General features: G+C 35.0%; 2 protein-coding genes across 2 annotated transcripts in view; one reads left to right on the top strand and one right to left on the bottom strand.

The window, feature by feature from the left end:
- Window positions 1–8,312: 8,312 nt before the first annotated feature.
- On the bottom strand, window positions 8,313–14,713 carry LOC131993852 (uncharacterized). Its single transcript, XM_059359909.1, has 5 exons — window positions 14,594–14,713; window positions 14,392–14,490; window positions 13,046–13,303; window positions 12,853–12,945; window positions 8,313–8,609 (listed from the first exon to the last, which is right to left on the bottom strand). Exons 1-5 carry the CDS (start codon window positions 14,705–14,707, stop codon window positions 8,493–8,495), a joined length of 681 nt encoding a protein of 226 aa, XP_059215892.1. The 5' UTR covers window positions 14,708–14,713; the 3' UTR covers window positions 8,313–8,492.
- Window positions 14,714–20,974: 6,261 nt separating this feature from the next.
- Window positions 20,975–22,605, top strand: part of xpo1b (exportin 1 (CRM1 homolog, yeast) b) — a 44,724-nt gene continuing 43,093 nt past the window's right edge. The window contains exon 1 of the mRNA XM_059359016.1: window positions 20,975–21,328. The gene's annotated coding sequence lies outside the window, so the exon portion shown is untranslated. The remainder of the gene's footprint in view (window positions 21,329–22,605) is intronic.

Genomic DNA, 22,605 nt, shown 5'->3' with positions numbered 1-22,605 from the left:
TTAAAACACAGTGAAAAATGCTGTTACCAATAAAAACAAACAATTAAAATCAACAGCATTGGTAATACATTAACCCTTTATCAGGCAAAGAACTATATTTGGTAACTTCAGGTAATATCTCGAGAAAAAAGTTGCAAATTTACTAGATTAAAGTGGCATATCTACAAGAAAAAAAGTTGCAGATTTAAGAGATTTAAAGTGGCAAATCTGTGTGAAAAAAGTCACAGATTTACAAGGAAAAAGTGGGAAAAATCTACTTTTTTCACCCAGATTCACCACTTTAAATCTCATAAATCTACGCATTTTTTTCTCGTAGATTTGCCACTTTAATCTCGGAAGCGTTTGGTTCACCCTTAGATAACTCCCAGAAAACTGCAGGTCTGCTTCAACTCTCAACTCTTTTAAATTGACAATTGACAACAATTGTTAAGTTAAAAAGGCTTATAAAAAATGATATGCTAAAAAAGTATAGCTCGCAAGCTGGATGAGGACGTTCTTGTAACTGCCTTCAGTGTTTTGATTTGTTTGTTGTTTTTTTGTTCGTTTGTTTTCTTTGCGGGAGTAATAGAAATTCTCAGATCTAAGTTGTTTGATATACTATGGTTGACTAATAAGAAAATAAATAATAATAATAATAATACATATTTATTTGACATTAAGTGGCTATATATAGAGATTTTCTTTTCTTTTTTCTTTATATTTAGAGAATTTTTTTCAATTTCTTATTTTGAAGTGTTGAGTACCAGGGGAGAGGCCTAGATAAGTATTTTATACTTCAGCCTACTCCCTTTTTTTTCCGAACCAAAATAATAGAAGGAAATGCATATTGAATATTAAGTTAACTGGTTCTTATTTCTATCTTATTACTTAGATGGGGCAGATGCATGTATATGTATAGGGTTATATATACTGTATGTGTGTAAACGTTTATATGTTTATGTACATCTGTTTAATGGTGTCTATGTGAGTATGTGTATGAATATGTATATGCATCTAGCCTACGCTGTTGTAGTTAATGTTGTTAATTTTTTTTTTCGGTTCAAAAAGAAGAATTAATAAAATGAAAAATGAAATGAAATCAAGACTGAAGACTTTTCTGTTTGCCACTGCCTTTCAAAAATACTGCACTGTAACTTTTATTCCTTTGATATAAAAAAAAAAAAAAAAGTTTAGCGGGTCGTTTTCAATTTTAAAATTTTATATTTGAATGTACTTTTATATTTTTCCCTCAATATTTTATCTGCTCGTTCTCAGTGTTAAATTTCAAAATTTGAATGGCATTAAATGCTTTTAATGTTTTATGTAAAGCACTTTGAATCACCCTATTGTTAAAGGAGCTATACCACAAACTTGCCTCGCCTTGCCTGGATTTTTTTGCACACGACTGTATACTAAAAGACCTCTTATGGTTGTGCTGATTCATATTTTTTTTTAATAAATCTGTTTCATTGATTGTTTTATAACATCATCAACTGCTGACTCTTACTCCTCTTAACTGACTCCTCATGTCTCCTGCCAGTAGGGGTTGCAAGTCATCAAAAACTGCTTCAGTTACATGCAAAGTCAGCAACACACATTTTTGGCCTCCGTGCATTGCGGAACGTCATGCCTCCAGGCAGTCTGGCAACTAGGCGATTTCGCTAGCCCTGTTTTAGGGATCCAATCACAGAGCGGGGAGGGACGGTGAGACGATGACGCGTACTACTCGGCACTTGGAAGCTTTCCGGATCCAACATGGCTGCTGCAGACGCGAAACTCTCTTTAGCTGTAGATGGTGTTTTAAATAGTTTAGAGTGAAAGTTGAAAGGCGAAAGGTCTCTCGGCAGCTCCGCTGTCCCCCGGCTCGGAGCCAGATCACCGGTAGTGGGGCTATTAGCGCCGCACGGGCGGTTTCTGCGGCTCGTTGCGCCGAGCCGGTGAGACCGCCGGTCACCGCCGGTGATCTCGCTCCGAATCGGGGGACAGCGGAGCCCCCAGAGACCCGCAGCAGCTTGTTTGTTGCCCATAAAATCAGTGGATGTGTGTGGCTGAATGACATGAGGGGGAATAAAGCGTGAAAATAAATAATCTTGCAGAAAGCGAGAACTGGAGAAGCAAAGCAGCAGCAACACTCTCTCACAGACACACACACAACAAACATCCATCTCTGTTGCTCTACTACGTCATCTGGTATAACTGATCTGATTGGCTAAGAGCTACCTACAGACGCTTTTGATAGACATTCTAAGCGCCCAATAAACGGCTCCGGAGGATCGTAAACCACACCTCCTCTACGGAGAAATGCATTGAAGGTGTCCAGACCTAATCTCCAATGAGATTTGGTCTGGTGTTAGCCAGGCTAGTGTTTAAGTTCAATTTTGCGGAACTTGTACTTTACTTGAGTATTTCCATTTTATGTAAATTTATACTTCTACTTCACTACATTTTGAGGCAAATATTGAACCTTTTACTCCACTACATTTTCGCTGACAAGTTTAGTTACTTTTCAAGTCGAAATTTAACATAAAAGCCATGATAAAGTTAAAAGTGATTAGATATTTTAAACCTCATAATAGCAGGTCTATAGTACATAGTTAAAATGAGCCCTATATATACAAAATCAAAACACTGCTTACATAAATGCATCATTACAAATAATTTAATAACATATTTAGAATATATAAAACAATCTGAGTGCATTCTGCATAACGAGTACTTTTACTTTTGATACTTTAAGTACATTTTGATGCTGATACTTTTCTACTTTTACTTCAGTAAGTTTTGAATGCAGGACTTTTACTGGTAGTGGAGTAATTTTACAGTGTGGTATCAGTACTTTTACTGAAGTAAGGGATCTGAATAGTTTTTCCACCACTGATACTTACACTGTAGTTCGTGGGCTGTACAATAAAGCATTATTATGTTTTAGTTAACAATTTTGGCAGGAAAATGATCAGATTTAAAGGTGTAGTTCACCACTTTTACACATCAAGTGCAGTTAACTCATCATAGAGAGTACTATTTATCCTATAAAAAAGTAGTACAACATCATCTGTGGCTCTGGTAGGATCCAGAAGTCTAATGAAGTGTGTTGAGCTTAGCCCATACTCTGCCCATGGACAAAAAATGCTTCAATTTTGACCTTTTATTTATATCCGTCTCATTTTGAAAGTGCAATTTTAACCCTTTGATGCATAACATGGGTCTAAAGTGACCCGACTGAGTTTTTAATTTTCTATATCTTTGCAATAAATTCATTTCATCATTCAGTATTCCAGGTTTTCCTCAATCACTTTGTTTTTGGTCATCATACATCCTAATTTTTTGTTTTTCATTTCTTACTTTTTGAATAAAAACCCTTTTTGTATCAATACGCTTCTAATGCACAACATGGGTCAAAAATTTCATTATGGGGGTATTGTGTGTATAATTTTAAGGAAAAATTAATCTAATACATTTTGGAATCAGGCTGAAACATAAAAAAAATGTGGAAAAAGTGAAGCTCTGTTAATACCTTCCAGATACACTGTATGTGTGACAAAATTATACATAAATATGTTAAATATATTAAATATATGAGTGTGGAAAGTAACTATTTGAAATAAATTACTATTATCATAGTATTAAGTAATTTAATTTTAATTCAAATTTGGATAAATGAGTCATTTTTGACCCATGTTATACATTAGAAGTGTTGTCCATATGTTGTGCATCAAAGGGTTAAATCCATGTAGTGTCCCTTGGACTGAAAATAACATTCCCTATCACATAGTTTGGAAGAAATCCAAGCTAAAACGTGACATCAGGGTTCAATAAGACATATCAGTCAAAGCACTGGGACAGAGACCAACAGGCATTCAGTCAGTATTATGAAGATAAACAAGTAAGACAGAAGACATGTGAGCAGAAAGGTAAACAAGATATGTAAACGTGAAAGGGAACATGAGACAGGCAGTCAGATTGTGAACTGATTGCACAAATCCTCAGTCAGAGGAATGGATAGAAACAACACAAATCTGATGTTCTGAGCTTGTTTGCTGCAGCTTGTTCACTTTGTTTGCACCTTTATAATGAGCTGTTACCCAGTTCTCTCGGAGGAGAGCTGAGACTCACATGTTCTGCTGTCTTACTGTTTGTTATTTGCTGCTACTTTATTTTAAAATGCTTTCACCTGACCAAGTGAACTGTGCCAAAGGAGTTAACACTCCAGAGTTCAACTAAACCACAAACGTACCCGGAGGTTATGGGCCAAGTGAGGATTATAGCAAGCAAGTTTTTCTTTCTGCCTCCGGAGCTGCTTTGACATAGTTGTAGAACTAAAAACTACAAACTGTTAGATGGCTCAATTTTCTCTGAGGAAAAGTGTTCTCACATCTGCAGTTGACAAAGAAAGATACAGTAGATAGCTTCTAAGAATCTTAAAGTTAAGCAGAGTGAGTTCAGCAAAAAGGATTTCCTGTTCTCATCATGTTTGATATAACTACAGATGCACCAGATGATGCCGATGCCTGAGGTTTGTATATATATATCAAGTTACTAAGTACCAATCTGATATCAGTCTTTCATTTATATGCTCTATTCCAGCCAAATGGGTCCTTATCAGACTGTTAAATGGGCCCTTATCAGCTGCTATCATCCCATAAGTGTGGGGAGTCTAATCTACCTCCTAGTAAATCTGCTACACTGCAAAAAAAGGAAAAGTTGGGTGAACTCAAAATTTCAAGGCAACAAACTTCGATAAAATTTTAAGTTGGACAATTAAACTAAATATTTTAAGTTTTGTTTTTGAGTTTGCTCAACTCTGAATTTCTCTGGCACGATTGTAACGCCGCTATGAAATGTCACCTAATGTTGCGACCACAATTTTGAGTTAGCATTGATACGCTAATGGCTACTCTTGTAGCTGTAACAAGCAGCGCCGCTAGCATCAGTTAGCCGCTAGCATCAGTTAGCCGCTAGCATCAGTTAGCCGCTAGCTTTCGGTAATTTCGAATTTCACAACAAAGAAGAGTTATCAGAACTATTGTCCCTTGTTTTGAACCCCAACTTAAAGATATAAGTAACAACAACTCACCAACTTGTTTTTGAGCAGACAACTGGCTTCCTTTGTTGTGCTAACTTACATTATTGCCCTAAATGTCAATAATTTATATTTCCAAGTTTTACCAAATTAAATCACTGTTTTAGGCCAAAAAATACAAGTTGGCTTTTTTGCAGTGTAGGTTGAGATTAGCTTATTCAATGGGCTGCTATATATTAAAGAGTATTGTTGGTGGCGCCTTCTAGTGGCTGTAGTAACCAGTGGTGGTGGATGGGTCAAACAAACCAAGGACTTTCACCCAGGAGCATAAGTAAACAATGTTAATTGAAGAAAATCACTGAAAGGGATACTTCAGGATTTTGGACTTCAAGTTGTACAAAATACTTTCCAGTAGTGTAGTGCAGTAGTTCTCAACCTTTTTGAGTCGCAACCCCCAATTTAACATGCATGTTGTCCACGACCCCCGCTCACTGAACACAATCTCACACGCACAGTTCAGATCAACCAAAAGAAACAAAATGACCAAAAAAAGACAGAAAATGACCAGAAAAGACAGAAAATGACCAAAAAATGAAACAAAATGACCAAAAAAGACACCAATTGACCACAAAATGATTAAAAAAAAGACACAAAATGATCAAAAAAAGACACAAAATGACCAAAAAAAGATACAAAATGACCAAAAAGAAAGCAAAGTGACCAAAAAAAGACACAAATTGACCACAAAATGATCAAAAAAAAATCTATCTATCTATCTATCTATCTATCTATCTATCTATCTATCTATCTATCTATTTATCTATCTATCTATCTATCTATCTATCTATCTATCTATCTATCTATCTATCTATCTATCTATCTATCTATCTATCTATCTATGAGGTTTAATAAAGTAAAATAAAAATTGAATCACTATAAATGTATTTTTATGTTAAATCTCGGCCTTAAAAAAGTAACTAAGGCTGGCAGCTGAATGTAGACTAGTAAGAAGTTCAATATTTGCCTCTAAATGTAGCGAAGTAGAAGTATAGATTTACATAAAATGGAAATACTCAAGTAAAGTACAAGTACCTCAAAACTGTAATTAAATAAAATACTTGAGTAAATGTACTTAGTTACTTTCCACCACTGCTTCAGAGTGACTGTGTGCTGCAGCCGGCCTGTACGCTGTACCGTCTACTACTCGCTGTCATTGTATTAACTTTTTTTTTTCAGGAAACAAATTAGTGCAGAATGAGGTTGGTTTCTGAAATGCATGAAGACTGTTGTTTTGTAGTGGAATGGGTGATCTTTTTGTGGAGTAAAACCTTGTAGTTTTGTGACCCTGCCAGCTTACTTGACCTTTCTATTGTACAAATATGTATATGTATAGAACTGACGACACCAGGCCACTGAATGGGCTGATAACAACCTACTAGAAGGTAGAGTAGGCCTGTACTTGCTTATACTTATGGGAAGATAAGCGCTGATAAACGCCCATTCAACAATGTGATAACGTCCAGATTGAGTACGTAGGCCCTGTGTGGAAGCAACTTGGATCATATAATAAGTACAACATAGTAGTACATATAAGTACAATATAATAATATGCACCTGCAACTTGGTAAGGAATCTTCACAATTAACAGGAATTACAATTCAAGTGTAACACATTTAAATGCAGAAACAAATTGGTCAAAACTGGTGTATAATGTAGATCAGGGATGGGCAACTGGAGGCCCGGGGGCCGCATACGGCCCGCACCCTCACTTGAAGTGGCCCCCATTTGCTTCACACCTTTTTTTATTTTGTTTCATACCTTTATTCCTATTTATACTGTTATACATGCATTTGAGCATGAAATCTGCTAAATTACTGCACTGTTAACATATTTAAAATTGCAGTTTCATCATATCTGGTTAGGTGCACGGTCCTATATGTGGCCCTGTGGTAGTGAACATGAAAACCTGTGGCCCCCTCCAGCATTTAAGTTGCCCATCCCTGATATAGATAGTTTAAAAAGAAAGAATTAAATTGAATTGCCACCTATTCCTGATCCATTTTATTAAGTCAGAGTCCAATATTCAATGCCTGTATCAATGCATCCCTAGATATAACCACATTATATGACATTTAAATTATAAAAAAATTTAATTATCATCTGAAGATAATCAACTTCTATTCACTTGGAAGTCATTATGAATACAACAGTGATAAAATTCCCAGGTATCTGTCTGAATTTGTGTGTCTGCAATGCAATATAATATGTTCATAAGTCTTTGCAATGACATATTTTACTGTAACTGTAACCAAAGGTCCATCTAGTGGCTGATGTGCAGAAGTGCAGCATATGGCTGATTACAACCTGCAGACGAGGGGACAGGCTTTATGCCGGATCCTACAGGTTTGAACGTCAGTAGTCTACTACTACGTCATGGTCAAACCCAAAATATTGTGACTTTAATAGAGAGGTCTTAAGTAAAAAATAAAGATGAAGTCATGTGATTTTTAAAATCTCCCCCTTATATGTATGACATATAACATGAATCTCATGAATGTATACAGTGTGTGTGTGTGTGTGTGTGTGTGTGTGTGTGTGTTCTTGTACTTCCTACATAGTGAGGACCGGAAAAAAACAAATAAAAACTAACTCAAATTATAGTGAAAATGTCCTTCATTTTCGTCCTTGTCAACTTTTTTCATAAATAATGAAGATGGATAAGACAAAGGAAATATAGCAAAACATTTACTGTGACCTCTTTTAATCTCCCAGCCAACAAATACCCCATTACAAAAAAACTAAAACTAATAAAAACTAAACTAAAACTAGCAAACTCACTCTTAAAACTAATTAAAACTAACTGCTAACTAACTAACTAACTAACTAACTAACTAAAAATTCACAACTAAATTAAAACAAACAAACTAAAACAAATGAAAAATCCAAAACTATTATAACCTTGAAAGGGAATTCACTATTCTAATGAGGGCCTTTACAAAGATAGAAGTACAAGAATGTGTGTGTGTGTGTGTGTGTGTGTGTGTGTGTGTGTGTGTGTTTGTCAACAAAACATTGAAAATGATGATTGCCCAGACTAAAAATCTGTTCAAATTTCAGTCCTTGTGTCGATTAATTAAACTCAAATTATTTCAAACTTATCTTTGATGGTACTTGTGATTACTGAATACAGCTACTAGTTTTATTCTTTGCAGAACCTTACACTACAATACTCCAAACCTATTAACTGCTTTTTAAGCTTCTGAGTAGGTTTCTCAGTTTAATAATTTAGTCAATTTTGCAACAAAGTGTCCAACTCTGCAGAAACAGAGGTATTTATTGATATCACGCTGTGTTTTTGTCTTGTTTTAAGAAGCCTGGCTGCTCTAGTGCACTCACTGTATTACCCAGAGGCTCTACAGTTGACTTTGGTGATGGCAAAGGTGTCTACCATGTTTTTTGCACCTTGATCCAGGCCAAGCTCTAACTCCTTCTTCTACAAAAAGGAAATTTTGAGGCGTCTGGAGTCAGTGAAGACGTCATCTAAGCTGGCAATCAGCCTCCCAGCGATGGAGATGTCAGGAAGTGTCACTAAGATGTACTTCTTCTTCAACTGTAGGGTCATAAAAATGATAAATAACATATTAGTGTCTGTAGCAAGTAAATGTACTAATACAATACAATACAATACAATAAATCTTTATTATCCACCATGGTGGAAATTTGCCTTCGGCTCACCGTAAAGATACAGAATTTCACTAAAAACATACAACAGTTGAGAATGCAGTTAAGAACAGAAAAAAACAACAATTAAGCAGTTAAAAGTTAGTGCATCACTTATGTTTTTTTTTTTCTTTCAATTTTATTGCACAATACTATAATTACAAGATCAATCAAGAATCTCCACTATGCATTCCCCCAAAAAAATACAAAGAACAAAAACAAATACAACATTCTGCAAGGCAAAGAGTTAAATAAACAACAAAACTATCATCTCAGTAGGTCAAGTGGACATAGATACAAACTCCAAGTGAGATATAAAAGTATAAAAATAAACTATGACATTAGAAAATAAAATAAATAATCAGTACAGGCAACAATACAGACAGATCCTCTTCAGCGCTGAGACAAGTGCATCACTTATGTTGAGTTGAGGAGGCCAGTAGCGTTGGGGATAAAATATTTTTAGTACCACACTGCAGAATTAATACAATCCACTACAAGTAAAAGTCCTGCGTTCAAAACTTACTTCAGTAAAAGTAGAAAAGTATCAGCATCAAAATGTACTTAAAGTATCAAAAGTAAAAGGACTCGTTGTGCAAAATGGACCCACTCAGGTTGTTAAATATATTCTAAATATATTATTGTATTATTATTATTGATGCAATTATGTAAGCAGTGTTTTAATTTTCTAAAGGTAGGGCTAATTTTAACTACTTAATATACTGCAATTTGCATAATACCTTTGAATTTATCATGTTTTTTATGTTAAATCTTGTGATAAGTAACTGAAGCTGTCAGCTAAATGTAGTGTAGAGTGTAGAGTAAAAATCACAATATTTGCCTTAAAATGTAGTGGAGTAGAAGTATAATAATATTAGTGTCTGTAGCAATTAACAGCACCTCAAACTCAATACAACTCATAACTTTCAGAAAGAATTCAAGTAACCATTTCACTGTATTGAGACCACTTTTTTTAAAGTTACAACCTCAAACCAGAGACCTGGAGGACATTCAGGGGTTGGATCTTTCTAGCTATATTGACAATAGGAGGTTCTCTCAGTAGTTTACAGAAGTGCTCGTCATCTCATCATTGAAAAGTCAAATTCTTACAGAAATCTCCAACTCATGAAACTCAGATCAACTTTAGAGACATGATAGAACGTCCGGTACCAGTCTTTCATTTATATTTTCTATTCCAGTCAATTGGGTCCTTATCAGACTATTAACCCCTGCATTGTTTTAAGGGCCAAAACTAATCGCCATTATGTAGAACAGCAGAAAAAAAACAACCTAAATTAACTTTTTTTAAGATGAAAAATGGTTAAAAAGGTTTTATCTTACTTACCGTTGTTTATACACCATGTGATTGGGGGCAATGATTAAAGATGAGTATTTTGTAGCCAATTTCCTTATTGTACCATATATAAGACCATATAACTATAACGCCTAAAAAGATCAAATTTGTCATTGTTTCACTTCAGTTTTTCTGAACTGTTAAGACGTAAAACACCTGATATTCACAAAGTAATTTATGCATGAGAGGATGTTTCTTTATGAAAAATAAGATTTGGGGGTTGTGATTCAGTTAAATGGGCACTTATCAGTGGTTATCGACCCATAAGTGTGGGCAACTAGGGGTCTACTCTACTTATCAGCATCAAAATGTACAAAAGAACTCGTTATGCAGAATGGACCCACTCAGATTGTTAAATAGATTCTAAATAAATTATTGCATTAATATTAGATGCAATTATGTTATGAAGCAGTGTTTTAATTTTCTAAAAGTACGGCTAATTTTAACTACTTAATATACTGCAATTTGCATAATAACTTTGAATTTATCATGTTTTTTATGTTAAATCTTGTGATAACTAACTGAAGCTGTCAGCTAAATGTAGTGTAGAGTGTAGAGTAAAAATCACAAGATTTGCCTTAAAATGTAGTTGAGTAGAAGTATAAAGTTACATTTGTGGAAATACTCAAGTTCTTGCATTTTACAAGAACCTCAAAATTGTACTAAACCCTTTATGAGGCAAAGAACTCTATTTGATAACTTCAGGTAATATTTTGAGAAAAAAGTTGCAAATTTACTAGATTGAAGTGGCAAATCTACAAGAAAAAAGTTGCAGATTTAAGAGATTTAAAGTGGTAAATCTGTGCGAAAAAAGTCGCAGATTTACGAGAAAAAAGCAACGTTTTTCTCCCAGATTTGCCACTTTAAATCTCATAAATCTACGCATTTTTTTCTTGTGGATTTGCCACTTCAATCTCGTAAACTTTTTTCTCAAAATATTATTTTCGTATGTCTTTTTTTACACATTCTGGCTGTATGTAATACCCTCCAATATTATCTACAGTGTCCTATTAAGGGTTAAAGTGGTGAATCCGGGAGAAAAAAGTTGCTTTTTTCCCACTTTTTTCTCGTAAATCTGCGACTTTTTTCGCATAGATTTGCCACTTTAAATCTCTTAAATCTGCGACTTTTTTCGCATAGATTTGCCACTTTAATCTAGTAAATTTGCAACTTTTTTCTCAAAATATTACCTGAAGTTACCAAATGTAGTTCTTTGCCTGATAAAGGGTTAAGTACAGTACAAATCTACGCATTTTTTTCTCGTGGATTTGCCACTTTAATGTCGTAAACTTTTTCTCAAAATATTATTTTCGTATGTCTTTTTTACACATTCTGGCTGTATGTAATACCCTACAAAATTATCTACAGTGTCCTATTAAGGGGTTAAAGTGGTGAATCTGGGAGAAAAAAGTTGCTTTTTTCCCACTTTTTTCTCGTAAATCTGCAACTTTGGCCTATCTACCAGACCTGGGGCCACAGAGTTTTCTCAATAGCCGCTCCCTCCCTCAGGAAGTCTCTTCCTAAGAATATCAGAGACTGCTCAGACCCACCCACATTCAAAAAACTTGTCAAAACTCACTTTTTCAGAACTGCTTTTAACCCTTAATAGGGCACTCATTGAAATACTTGCAAATTCCAAATTTCAACCCTACAGACTATTGGAGGATATTACATACAGCCAGAATGTGTAAAAAAACATACTTAAATAATATTTTGAGAAAAAAGTTTCCGAGATTAAAGTGCCAAATCTACGAAATGCGTAGATTTATGAGATTAAAAGTGGTGAATCTGGGGGAAAAAAAGTTGATTTTTTTCCCCACTTTTTTCTCGTAAACCTGCGACTTTTTTCGCATAGATTTGCCACTTTAAATCTCTTAAATCTGCAACTTTTTTTCTTGTAGATTTGCCACTTTAATCTAGTAAATTTGCAACTTTTTCCTCAAAATATTACCTGAAGTTACCAAATATAGTTCTTTGCCTGATAAAGGGTTAAGTACAGTACTTGAATAAATGTACTTATGTACATTCCACCACTGCAATTAACTAATCCAATCAATTAGTCAACAAAATCGTACGAGTATTAGTCAGCTAAGACTTTCTGTAGACAGCCCCAGTGAAACTGATCTTGAAGAAATGCATGGATGAGTGAATCATGCTCTGATTCAAATGAAAACTATATCACTATATATGGGAGGTTATTTCTCACTTCAGTTTAACCCATAAGAACCCAGAACCAGTTATCCTTAAAGGAAAATTATAGGGGATCTACCACAGATCAAGTGAACCACATAGAACACAATTATTAAATTTAAAAAAAAGATCTGTGATGTGACATATATGTTACAATATATGTTTATGGTATTTATGTTTATAGTATTGCTTATTTTCAAATGAAAAACTAGACACCTTTCCTCCTTACAGAAACACAAATTTGCCTTTTTCTCTGAATCTCCACAACATTTATCAAAATTGTGACATTAATAGTGCTGTTAGACAACAAATTATTTTTCAGATTTCTTTTTAAGTAACAAAATAATAATAAATCAATAATAAATAAAGACAAATAACCATTTGCATTTTTGTTTTCATCTCCATAACATATATCATACATATAAATAACACTGCCTCATTGGACGGCTTCTCAACAAGCTACTGTAGCTGTACAACACTGAAAAACACACTTATGTACTTGAGAAAACATACATGAACATTACTAGAACATTTAAAATGTTTGTGACACCCGTGTCACCATAGGTTCTTATGGGTTAAGAATTAGTACCTTCACATCGGTGGTGCTTATAGGGAGGAGGCTGAGCAGCTGGTACCTTTCTTCTAAAAGTTTTGGCAAGTGACTTATACGAAGACACACACTCTGAAAAAAGGAAAACAGACGTGAATTAGTCAAGGTGGCTTGAATCCATCAGAAAAGCAGAAAAAAAAGGAAACTTCCACAAGTTGAAAAGCTTCATTACCTGGCTGTAAGCTGGTGGATACGGTGTGTCCAGCAGACTGGGCCGCCTCTTTGATTGTTGCTCTTTAAACATATCTTGTTGGAGACAGGGGGGTCGCTGCCAGGGGTCTTCTGATCTTTCATCCTTGCTGGTTTCCCAGGGGTTTATTAGACTCACGAGGAAGCATTTGATGTCCTTCAGTTTATTCAGGGCCACAGCAGCATCATGAACATTGGAATAAGTCACCTCGCCATGTGCGACTCCATGATTCACTATTTTCTGAGTTAAAAAAGAAAATTTCACATCTTTACTAAACAGTGAAGAACAGTGAAGACCAGGGATGGGCAACTGGAGGCCCGGGGGCCGCATACGGCCCGCACACACTCTTGAAGTGGCCCTCAGTACCATGGTTATAATAGTTTTGGATTTTTCATTAGTTTTAGTTTTAATTTCGTTGTCAATTTTTGTTTTCAAATTCAGTTAGTTTTAGTTAGTTTTAAGAGTGAGTTCATTAGTTTTAATTAGTTTATATTTTTTGGAAAATGCTTAGTTTTAGTATAGTTTTTATTAGTTTTAGTGTTAGTTTTAGGTTTTTTGTAATGGGGTATTTGTTGGGTGCCAGATTCAATAAGATCACAATAAATGTTTCCTTTGTTTCCTTTGTCTGATCCATCTCAGCCCCAATAAGTTTATTAAGTCATAAAACCAGATGGATTAAATAGATTTAATATCAACCAAAAGAATTACGTATGAAAAAAGTTGACAAAGACGAAAACAAAGGACATTTTCACTATAATTTTAGTTAGTTTTAGTTAGTTTTGTAACCACAAAATACAGTTTCAGTTAGTTATCGTTTTTTAAAAACTCTTAAAAAACGTATTTTTATTTCAGTTAACGAAAATGTTTTTTCAATTCTAGTTTTTGTTATTTCGTTAGTTTTCGTTAACTATAATAACCTTGCTCAGTACAACTACATTCATTTGAGCATGAAATCTTAAAAGTGCAGTGTAAAAATGCACAAAATGACTTCATGCAATTAATGTTGGTCTGCTGTTCTTGCACTGAAAAAAAGAAAGAAATCACAGTAAGTGGTTATTTTTAATTTGCTTAAAACGTTTTGTATTCCTATTTATACTGTTATACATGCATTTGAGCATGAAATATGTTAAGTTACTGCACTGTAAACATATTGAAAATTGCAGTTTCATCATATCTGGTTAAGTGCACGCTCCTATATGTGGCCCTGTGGTAGTGTTGATGAAAACCTGTGGCCCCCTGCAGCATTTAAGCTACCCATCCGTGGTGAAGACATTTCAAGGTTAAAATGAGTTAAGTTTGTTTATGAAAGCAGTGTGTAATAAAGTCACCTGAACCCTAATGACATCTCCAAAAGTTAAGGACATGATGAGCAGATCCTCAGCAGAATGGCGAAATTTGAAGCCCAAGTTCGGAAAGATTTTTATCGTCTGTCAGGGCAAAACATTTATTCAAAACCAGCATTTGAAAGTGGCAAATACTGTGAACATTGACACAGAATATGGCTAAACTTTTGCATTAGTCCATTCATACCGTCATGTTCCAACAGTTGTTCTCAGGCAATCCTGCTTTGTGATGCGCAGCAGATTCATAGTTTATAGAGCTGTCCATCCCGTATGTATCAATCAGTGTATCAAAAGGACACATCAGGGCTTTGGATTTAAACTAGCTGTTGACATTCACTCTCACATGGAGACTGTTAACATTCTAGAGTGCATTTTTCAATTGACAATAATTATGGTCTAAAAGCTTCAGAAGTGAGGTGTAGTTACATTTGTGAAATATCATTAAATGAACTATATTCAAATGTGATTTCATTTCAAATTAAAAGGGAAATTAAACGAGAAAAAATAGTAAAAAATAAATAAATAAAAATACACTTGCAGAGTTTCAACTAAAAACAGCTATATTCTAACATTCTAACTACTCAAACAAAAATAAAATGTATAAAGTCTCTCTGGGCTTAAAATGGAGAGCACACACCTTCTGAGACATGTTTTGGAATCACAGCACAATAAAGAGCAGGTCACAATAAACACTAAGTAATGTGAATAATATGTATAATTCAACAACTGAGACTGGAAGAGGATTACGTAGCTACATTGTTTATGGGTGAAATCCATTTCATACCACCCTTAAAGAATATAGCTTCATATTCCTATGTAGACAAGATTCAGCAACATATTAGATAGAAAACCTCCATCTGAAGTCTGTCTATGTATGTTTATGTATATGTTATAGCCTGTTAAGAGTCTTTGGGTGTCTTGAAAGGGCTATACAGATTAACTGTATTATTATTATTATTATTATTATTATTAATAATAATAATAATAATAATAATAATAATAATAATAATAATAATAATAATAATAATAATAATAAAGTTGGTGTCTATTGTCAACTAATTGTCTGTAACCTGTTTGCCTGGTAAACTGAATAATAATATAGGAGATCAGGAGAACCAGGTTCTGATTTTACTTCAGTTTCTTTTATGTAGAACATTCAAAACATTTGTCTTGTTTCCACTATGTTTGGTTTATAAAATAATTTACATGTACTCAGTGGTGGAAGAAGTATTCAGATCACTCACTTAAGTAAAAGTACTAATACCAACTTATCAATGGTTATCATCTCATAAGTGTGGGCAACTGGGGGCCTAATCTACCTCCTAGTAGGTCTGTGAGGTTGAGATCATTGATTCAATGGGCTGCTAGATAATAATGAGTATTGTTGGTGGCGCCGTCCAATGGCTGTAATAACCATAAAACAGACTCAAACAGACCAAGGACTTTCACCTAATGTTAAACAATGTTAATTGAAGAAACATCACTTAAAGGGATAGTTCAGGATTTTGGACTTTAAGTTGTATGAAATACTTTCCAGTAGTGTAGTGGATACAAAGCTATTAGCTTAGTTTCAGAGCTAGAGTATTCAGATCCCTTACTTAAGTAAAAGTACAAATATCACACTGTGAAATTACTCCACTACAAGTAAATGTCCTGCATTCAAAACATACTTAAGTAAAAATAAAAAAGTATCAACATCAAAATGTACTTAAAGTATCAAAAGTATAAGTATTCATTATGCAGAATGGACCCACTCAGATGTATATACACTACTGATCAAAAGTTTTAGAACACACCAACTTTTCCAGAATTTAATTGAAAATGATGCAGTTTAATGTCTCAGCGTACTCTGAAATGAATGCACATTTGCAACATTTAAAATTCTTTATTGAGCATGATAGTGTTTTGAAAGTAAAAAAAAGATTCAAAATCACATTTTATGTTGGACTAAAGGACTAAAAAAAGACACAAAATGAGCAAAAAAAGACACAAAATGACAAAAAAAGACACCAAAAGACACAAAATGACAAAAAAAAGACACAAAATGACCAAAAAAAGACAAAAAATTACTTACAAAGACATGAAAATAATTAAAAATGGACAAAATGGCCCAAGTCTCCATAGAGTTAAGTTGTTAATCCACTTCTTGTTCCCTGAAAAAAGGCCTACTTGTATAATTCTGAAATGTACATTATTTTCCAGTTTTGGTTAAGCTTACCTTTTTTTATTTACCTCTGGCAGTTCACCACTTACCTTCGTACCCTTTCAAGCTGTTCATTTGACTTGAACTGCTTGAATTTCAATAAAAAACTGGAAAAATTGGGTGTTCTAAAACTTTTGACCGGTAGTGTATATCTAAATATATTATTAGATTATTTGTAATGATGCATCTATGTAAGCAGTGCTTTAATTTTGTAAAAGAAGGGCTCATTTTAACAATGTTTCATCATTAAAGGTTTCATTTATAAAAATAGCTAATCATTTAAAATGCATCATGTTTGTTTATGTTAAATCTTGACATGATAAGTAACTAAAGCTGTCAGCTAAATGTAGTGGAGTAAAAAGTACAATATTTTCCTCTAAATGTGGTCGAGTAGAAGTATAAAGTTACACACAGTGGAAATACTCAAGTAAAGTACAAGTACCTCAAAATTTTACTTAAATACAGTGCTTGAGTAAATGTACTTAGTAACTTTCCACCACTGCGTGTACTTTATAATCTTGGTTTAGTGTCTCTCAGTAAGATACTGTTAAAGTCAAATGCTTCAAAAGATGTCTAAAAGCTCATTTAACTGCTGTCTTAAAATTCTTATTCACAAACAAATACACTTTTTTAACATGTTCATTTTTGTTTTTAATTGTTTTTGTTATTGTCATTATAACTTGTTGATGTTATACATTTGTTTTTTCTATTATCAGTTTATTACTTTCTAATAACTATGAAATTTTAGGTGGAGGCTTTAAATAAATAAGCCCATCAGGGTTTTCTGCCTCTCCCTGCACTTTACATTATATGTTATTTTTGTCATTTTATGTAATTCTAACTGTGCAAATAAAATAAAACCTAAAAAAAAACAAAAACCTAAAAACCACCTTGTACTACTTCACAGTGGCTAACAGGGATGTCTTTCTACTTGGCTTTAGAAAAAATAAGCTACACCTCGAAAAACAAGCTTGACAAGTTTTAGAAAATCTGGAAGGTTTTCTGTAATTTCCTTGAGAAAAATGATATTGAAGTAGACGGCTGGAATGATGAGCTGAACTGAAGATTTATTTATCTTTATCTTTTTATTTTATCTTGATTTAGCATACACATTTAGAGCTTTACGGACATGTATATGTATCTGTGTGTGTGTATAGATATAAGTATGTATATATTTATTTACTTATTTTTTCATTTATTTATTTTGTGGTTATAAAGGCCCCCCCTTTTTTCTCTCTCTCTCTCTCTCTTTCTTTCCCCAGTTATTTATTTATTATTTTTATTTATTTATTTATTTTTTATCATAATTATTGCTATCATTATTGCTATTATTTTTTCTTGTATGTGCCTTCTGGTTCTATGTTGTTCACCGTTTGTAAATTAACAAAATGTGCAATAAACATATGTTTAAAAAAAACTAAAAACCTAAAACCCTAAAAAAAAAAAGTATATTCAGGTCTGTCATTTCCCCAGCAGGGGGCGCTCCAGGATCACATGTTAAATGCAGCCTTACCAAACCTTTGAGTTGCAGAAGATGGCGCTGTTATTTGTTTATATAATGTCCTGACAGAAGCATGGAGTGGAGTAGCAGGTTAATCAAAAGTATTCTTATTTTTATTATATTTTATTTTTATTTCCATGCACCAACTATCAGCAAGTATAACCACATAGAATTCGTCTAGTTTAAAACAGTCCAGGAGATCTCCAATATAATCAGTATGTTGACTTTTTTTGTCACTTTGGTATTATTGTGCAATACCTCTAAATAGTGCATCAGTTTTCATTTCTCCTTTTACAGCAGAATATGCCAACAGCTGTATGAGCCAGTAAAACAAATCACAAGTTTCTTTTAAGTTGATTGCCACATGGAGGTCAGCCCCCTAGAGTGGTGCAATGATAATATATGTAAATGGTCTACCATGCCCTAACCAGACAGAACAAGATTTAACCAGCCTACGCCTGACTGAGGTTGCTTACCTCCAAACTTCACATGTGTGTAACAATAAATTCCAGCACTGCACCAAGAGAGAAGCTCAGTAGTGCTGACAGTGAGGGCCTGCAGGCAGCGGTGACTCAATGAAGTGACGTGGATTTTCATAGTACTACATTTATTTTTAATTTCACCAGACTGATGTGAACTTTAGAAAGTATGGCCTACTTTAATTGAAGGGCATTAGTGGATGCTGGTCTAAAAATACAGCTGATGTTTTGAGTATAGTAGGTGATATTGTTTTTTCCCCTTATGGTATGAGTTGAGACATTTTAATCACTGGCTTATACTTGATACATTCTCTATAATGCATGCATGTGATTGAAGGTCCATGCATATATGTTTTTGCATGTTTATTAATAATTTGTATTGATAAATATGTTTTTGGGAATGTGGGAAATGAACTGGGTGGAAAATATTTACACAGTGGATTAGATAAAAACATAATGCAAGATATGCCAGTCCACCCTGCATGCTTATTTGATTGCATATGTGATATCAGTTGTAAACATGCTGCATATGTAAATAATAAACCACAACAGTTAAAACAGCAAATAGTCACAAGACAGAGTGCTGTATAGACCTATAAAGAACATGTCTTATCTCTTTATCTGAAGTTGAACTTCAGACACTGATTTTTCTAAGACTACTGTATTCCTAAAAAAAAAAGTGGGCTGACCCGTTTGTGTCCAGAAGTGTGTGTTTTCTCTATTTTTTCCAGCGCTAGAAGATTCTAGGAATGTGACAGCATGGAGGGCAAAACAAATGGCATTCATGAATCAACACATAGATAATAGGCTTTGAAATCTTGTTTGTTAATAACAAAGGCTCGGATATAGGCCAACTGTCTGGACTGTGAGACTGATCCAAGGACACTGACAAACCAGCAGTGAACAGATACAGTAGGTGAGATGACATAACTTACATCTCAGATAGTATTCTGTATTTATATTTAACTTTTCATCAATAAAATCAGTGAGAATATAGGTTATACTTCCTTTGAAGGATTGTGTGAGGCACAATGATACTCTGCAATTTACTACACTGTCATCCACTTGTCGTGCAATGCATTATGCCATGCATTGTGTGCATAACAGAATAATTATAATGCATGTCTTATAATAAACAATGTGCAACTCTGAAACAACAAAACTAAGCCAATAAGAGGTTTTGTTGCAACTTCACATTTCCATCAATTAAAACATATACAAAAATATAAAAACATAACACAAGAAATGACAAAATGACATTTATTTTCCAATCCAAATCCAACATGCACTTCAAAAACTGAAATGAGATGACTTAGCACAAACAGCATTACAGCCCCAGACTACTTAAGACTGACATAAATGATTTGTACATGTTTCTATGCGTCTCTGAGACATAAAGAAATGAGTGGTAGACAGTGTTGCTGGGTAAAGACTCAAACGCCCTTCGAAAAATCCTCCCTGAATGACTTTACAGGGTTGTGTACTGTCTCCACTACACACCAAATCCAGTATTTTTCCATCAAGTAGCGCGCTGGACCACGTGACCACAAAGGAGAAAAAAAACGCTGTCATGTTTGCATCCTCAATTGACAGCGGTGCACGCTGTATATGGCTCTGAAGAAGCGAAATACAGCCAGCGCTGGTACATTTCTTGTCTCTGCTGCTACTGTCACTGTATATTTATTAAGTCCGCCGTTCACTTTGCCACTGTTGTCCATTCGGGGAACAAATTCTCCTCCAGGTCGTTTTTCTAACCCCGTGCGTTCATGATCATGTAACCACTCCCACTCGTGGCTGGTGGAAAATTACCAGCTTACAAGCAACAGGCAAATGAATGGTACTTGCGGTTTATCACATCATTCAACCCAACAGAGTACCTGCATGAGACAGCCACTGTCCTTTCGGGGGATATATATTGCGATTAAAAGTGCCAGAGCCTCCACAGAGAGTCTAAGTGCTTTAAATCATTACACGGCATTAGTTTTACGCATCATATTATACGCACGTACAGTAATTATATGCAGCTTTAATATGAAAGGAGGTATTGTATAACTTGACCCTCAGAAATAGCAATAAACAGTGGTCGCTTACTTATTTGCTATTCTGATAAGCGGAGTCATGTACAAGTCCATTCTGCATGGGAGTCTGCCCTCTTTTTCTCTCCGGGCGGAGTAGTCGCGTGGGCGCTTGAGCGAATTGAAATAAACTGACAAGTCGATCAGCCAATAGGACGCCGGCTAGGGAGTCTCCGCCAAAGCGGCAGCCAATCACAGCGCGGTGTGGGCGTAACCCCAGTCCAAACTTTACGCGGCGCCATCGGCTGAAAACTAAACCGAGATGGAATCTCCCAGTCTGAACCGGTTTCAACCGGTTGCGAGTTAGTTGCTTGAGAGAGGAGAAGAGGAGGCGCAGGCACACAACCTCTACACCGCCCCGCTGGAAAATTATCAGAGTAACGAATTAATTAGTGAATTAAGGTTTACTTTGTTGCGTAAAATGTGTCGGAGGAACATATTGCTGGGTTTGCCGTGATAGTAGTTTTGGAATCCACATCAGTGGTTCTTAGCAGCCAGACATCACTCACTGCTGGAGCTGGAGATAGTCAACGCTGCACAAATAGGAAACCTTTTTTTTTTTTTTTTTTAAATCAACAGTGATACTGAAGTACTCACTCAATCTTTTAGTAGCTTCTTTGGCAACAAAAACGCCACTCTTTTCAGTCAGAGCCTTGGACTTTAGGTAGGTAACTGGGGGTGAAGTGCAAAAAAACCTGCAAACATTTCTTGGCTTTTTTTTACCTGTGCAGGGATAATAAAATGCATTGTGGTTTATTGTGTTATCTTATAGTTATAACGTGATGTTTTCCTGCAAAGACACGCTAATTCAGAATGCAAATAATCTGCGGGATAACCTTAAATAATAAGCCATCGACCGCCCGCCTGCCTGCCTGCCTGCTAGCCTAGCATTTGCCACTTTATTCTAAGGATTTGCCACTTTATTCTAAGGATTAGCTATACCGGTGGCTGCCAGAGAAAGTGCTTTAACTTAACCTAACTAAATGCATAACTAACCGAGGCTGCATATGCGACACTGCAGATGAATAAGTTACCAAACGCTGTACGATTAAATCCGTGCCTCTCCCACCACAGCAGCATCACTCGTGTGTATGTGTGTGTGTGAGTGTTAACTTTATCTCTGCGTAATGGAAATGTAAAATATAAATATTGGCTCAAACCAATAGTGTCAGTCCTCCCGGAGTGTAAGCTGCAAATGCAAAAGCGCCAACTCACCCATAACAGTGTGAAATAAATAACACAGTGAGTAAAAATTAATGTATGGGCGCTCTTAGTTCCTGGTCTCCTTGGTTGGTGGGAGTGGTTGTAGTCAGCAGTGAAGGACCACATGTGAACTGTTTGTGCGACACACTGCTAACAGTTAGCTGCAAATATAGCGGAAAAAGCTAATGCCAGCACTTTGTATTCTGTGCGCTAGTGCATGCTAAGTGCACGCTTTTTGCGTTAGCCACATTATGGGTAATGCTAGTAACTGTCAACACAGTTGTAAGCTGCATTCATTATTCAGTTTGTTTAACCACGGATGGCTGTCTGCTGCTTGTGTTGATGGTTGGAGGAGTGAACTCCGTCACTTGCAGATGTAAACAACGTGACGTCGCCCAGTATATCCGGCACGTGGCTCGCTTAACCTTCTTAACCCTCTGGAGTCCATCTATTTATTGAAAATACACGTTTTACAGTCATAACTTTGTTTATATATGATATGTAGACAAGCTGAGAAAGCCAGTTGAAAGTGCAAATCATAGGAGCTTTCACAGTGTGCCATTTAAGTTTCTAGACCTTTTTTTAAAATGTGAATTTTCTTTCTACAATGAAAACTATTACTGTTTTTAATTCACATGCAAATAGACCGTTTTGTAGTTTTATTATTATTTGTTTTCTGCTGTTTTGGTGTGTATAAATGGTAAAAAATTAAATAAAAAATAAGGTACATTTCCAAAG

Source organism: Centropristis striata, chromosome 20 (assembly GCF_030273125.1).
Source record: "Centropristis striata isolate RG_2023a ecotype Rhode Island chromosome 20, C.striata_1.0, whole genome shotgun sequence".
Lineage (NCBI taxonomy): Eukaryota > Metazoa > Chordata > Actinopteri > Perciformes > Serranidae > Centropristis > Centropristis striata.
This window is presented reverse-complemented; position numbering and strand designations above follow the sequence as displayed.

What these genes read in the sequence shown, in the direction of transcription:
- LOC131993852 (XM_059359909.1), bottom strand. Translation starts at nt 14,707, where the DNA reads ATGTGTCCTTTTGATACACTGATTGATACATACGGGATGGACAGCTCT. An exon ending in ATCCACCAGCTTACAGCCAG is followed by an intron (nt 12,946 to 13,045) that starts GTAATGAAGCTT and finishes TCCTTTTTTCAG; the next exon opens with AGTGTGTGTCTTCGTATAAG. An exon ending in TAAGCACCACCGATGTGAAG is followed by an intron (nt 8,610 to 12,852) that starts GTACTAATTCTT and finishes ATGACCCTACAG; the next exon opens with TTGAAGAAGAAGTACATCTT.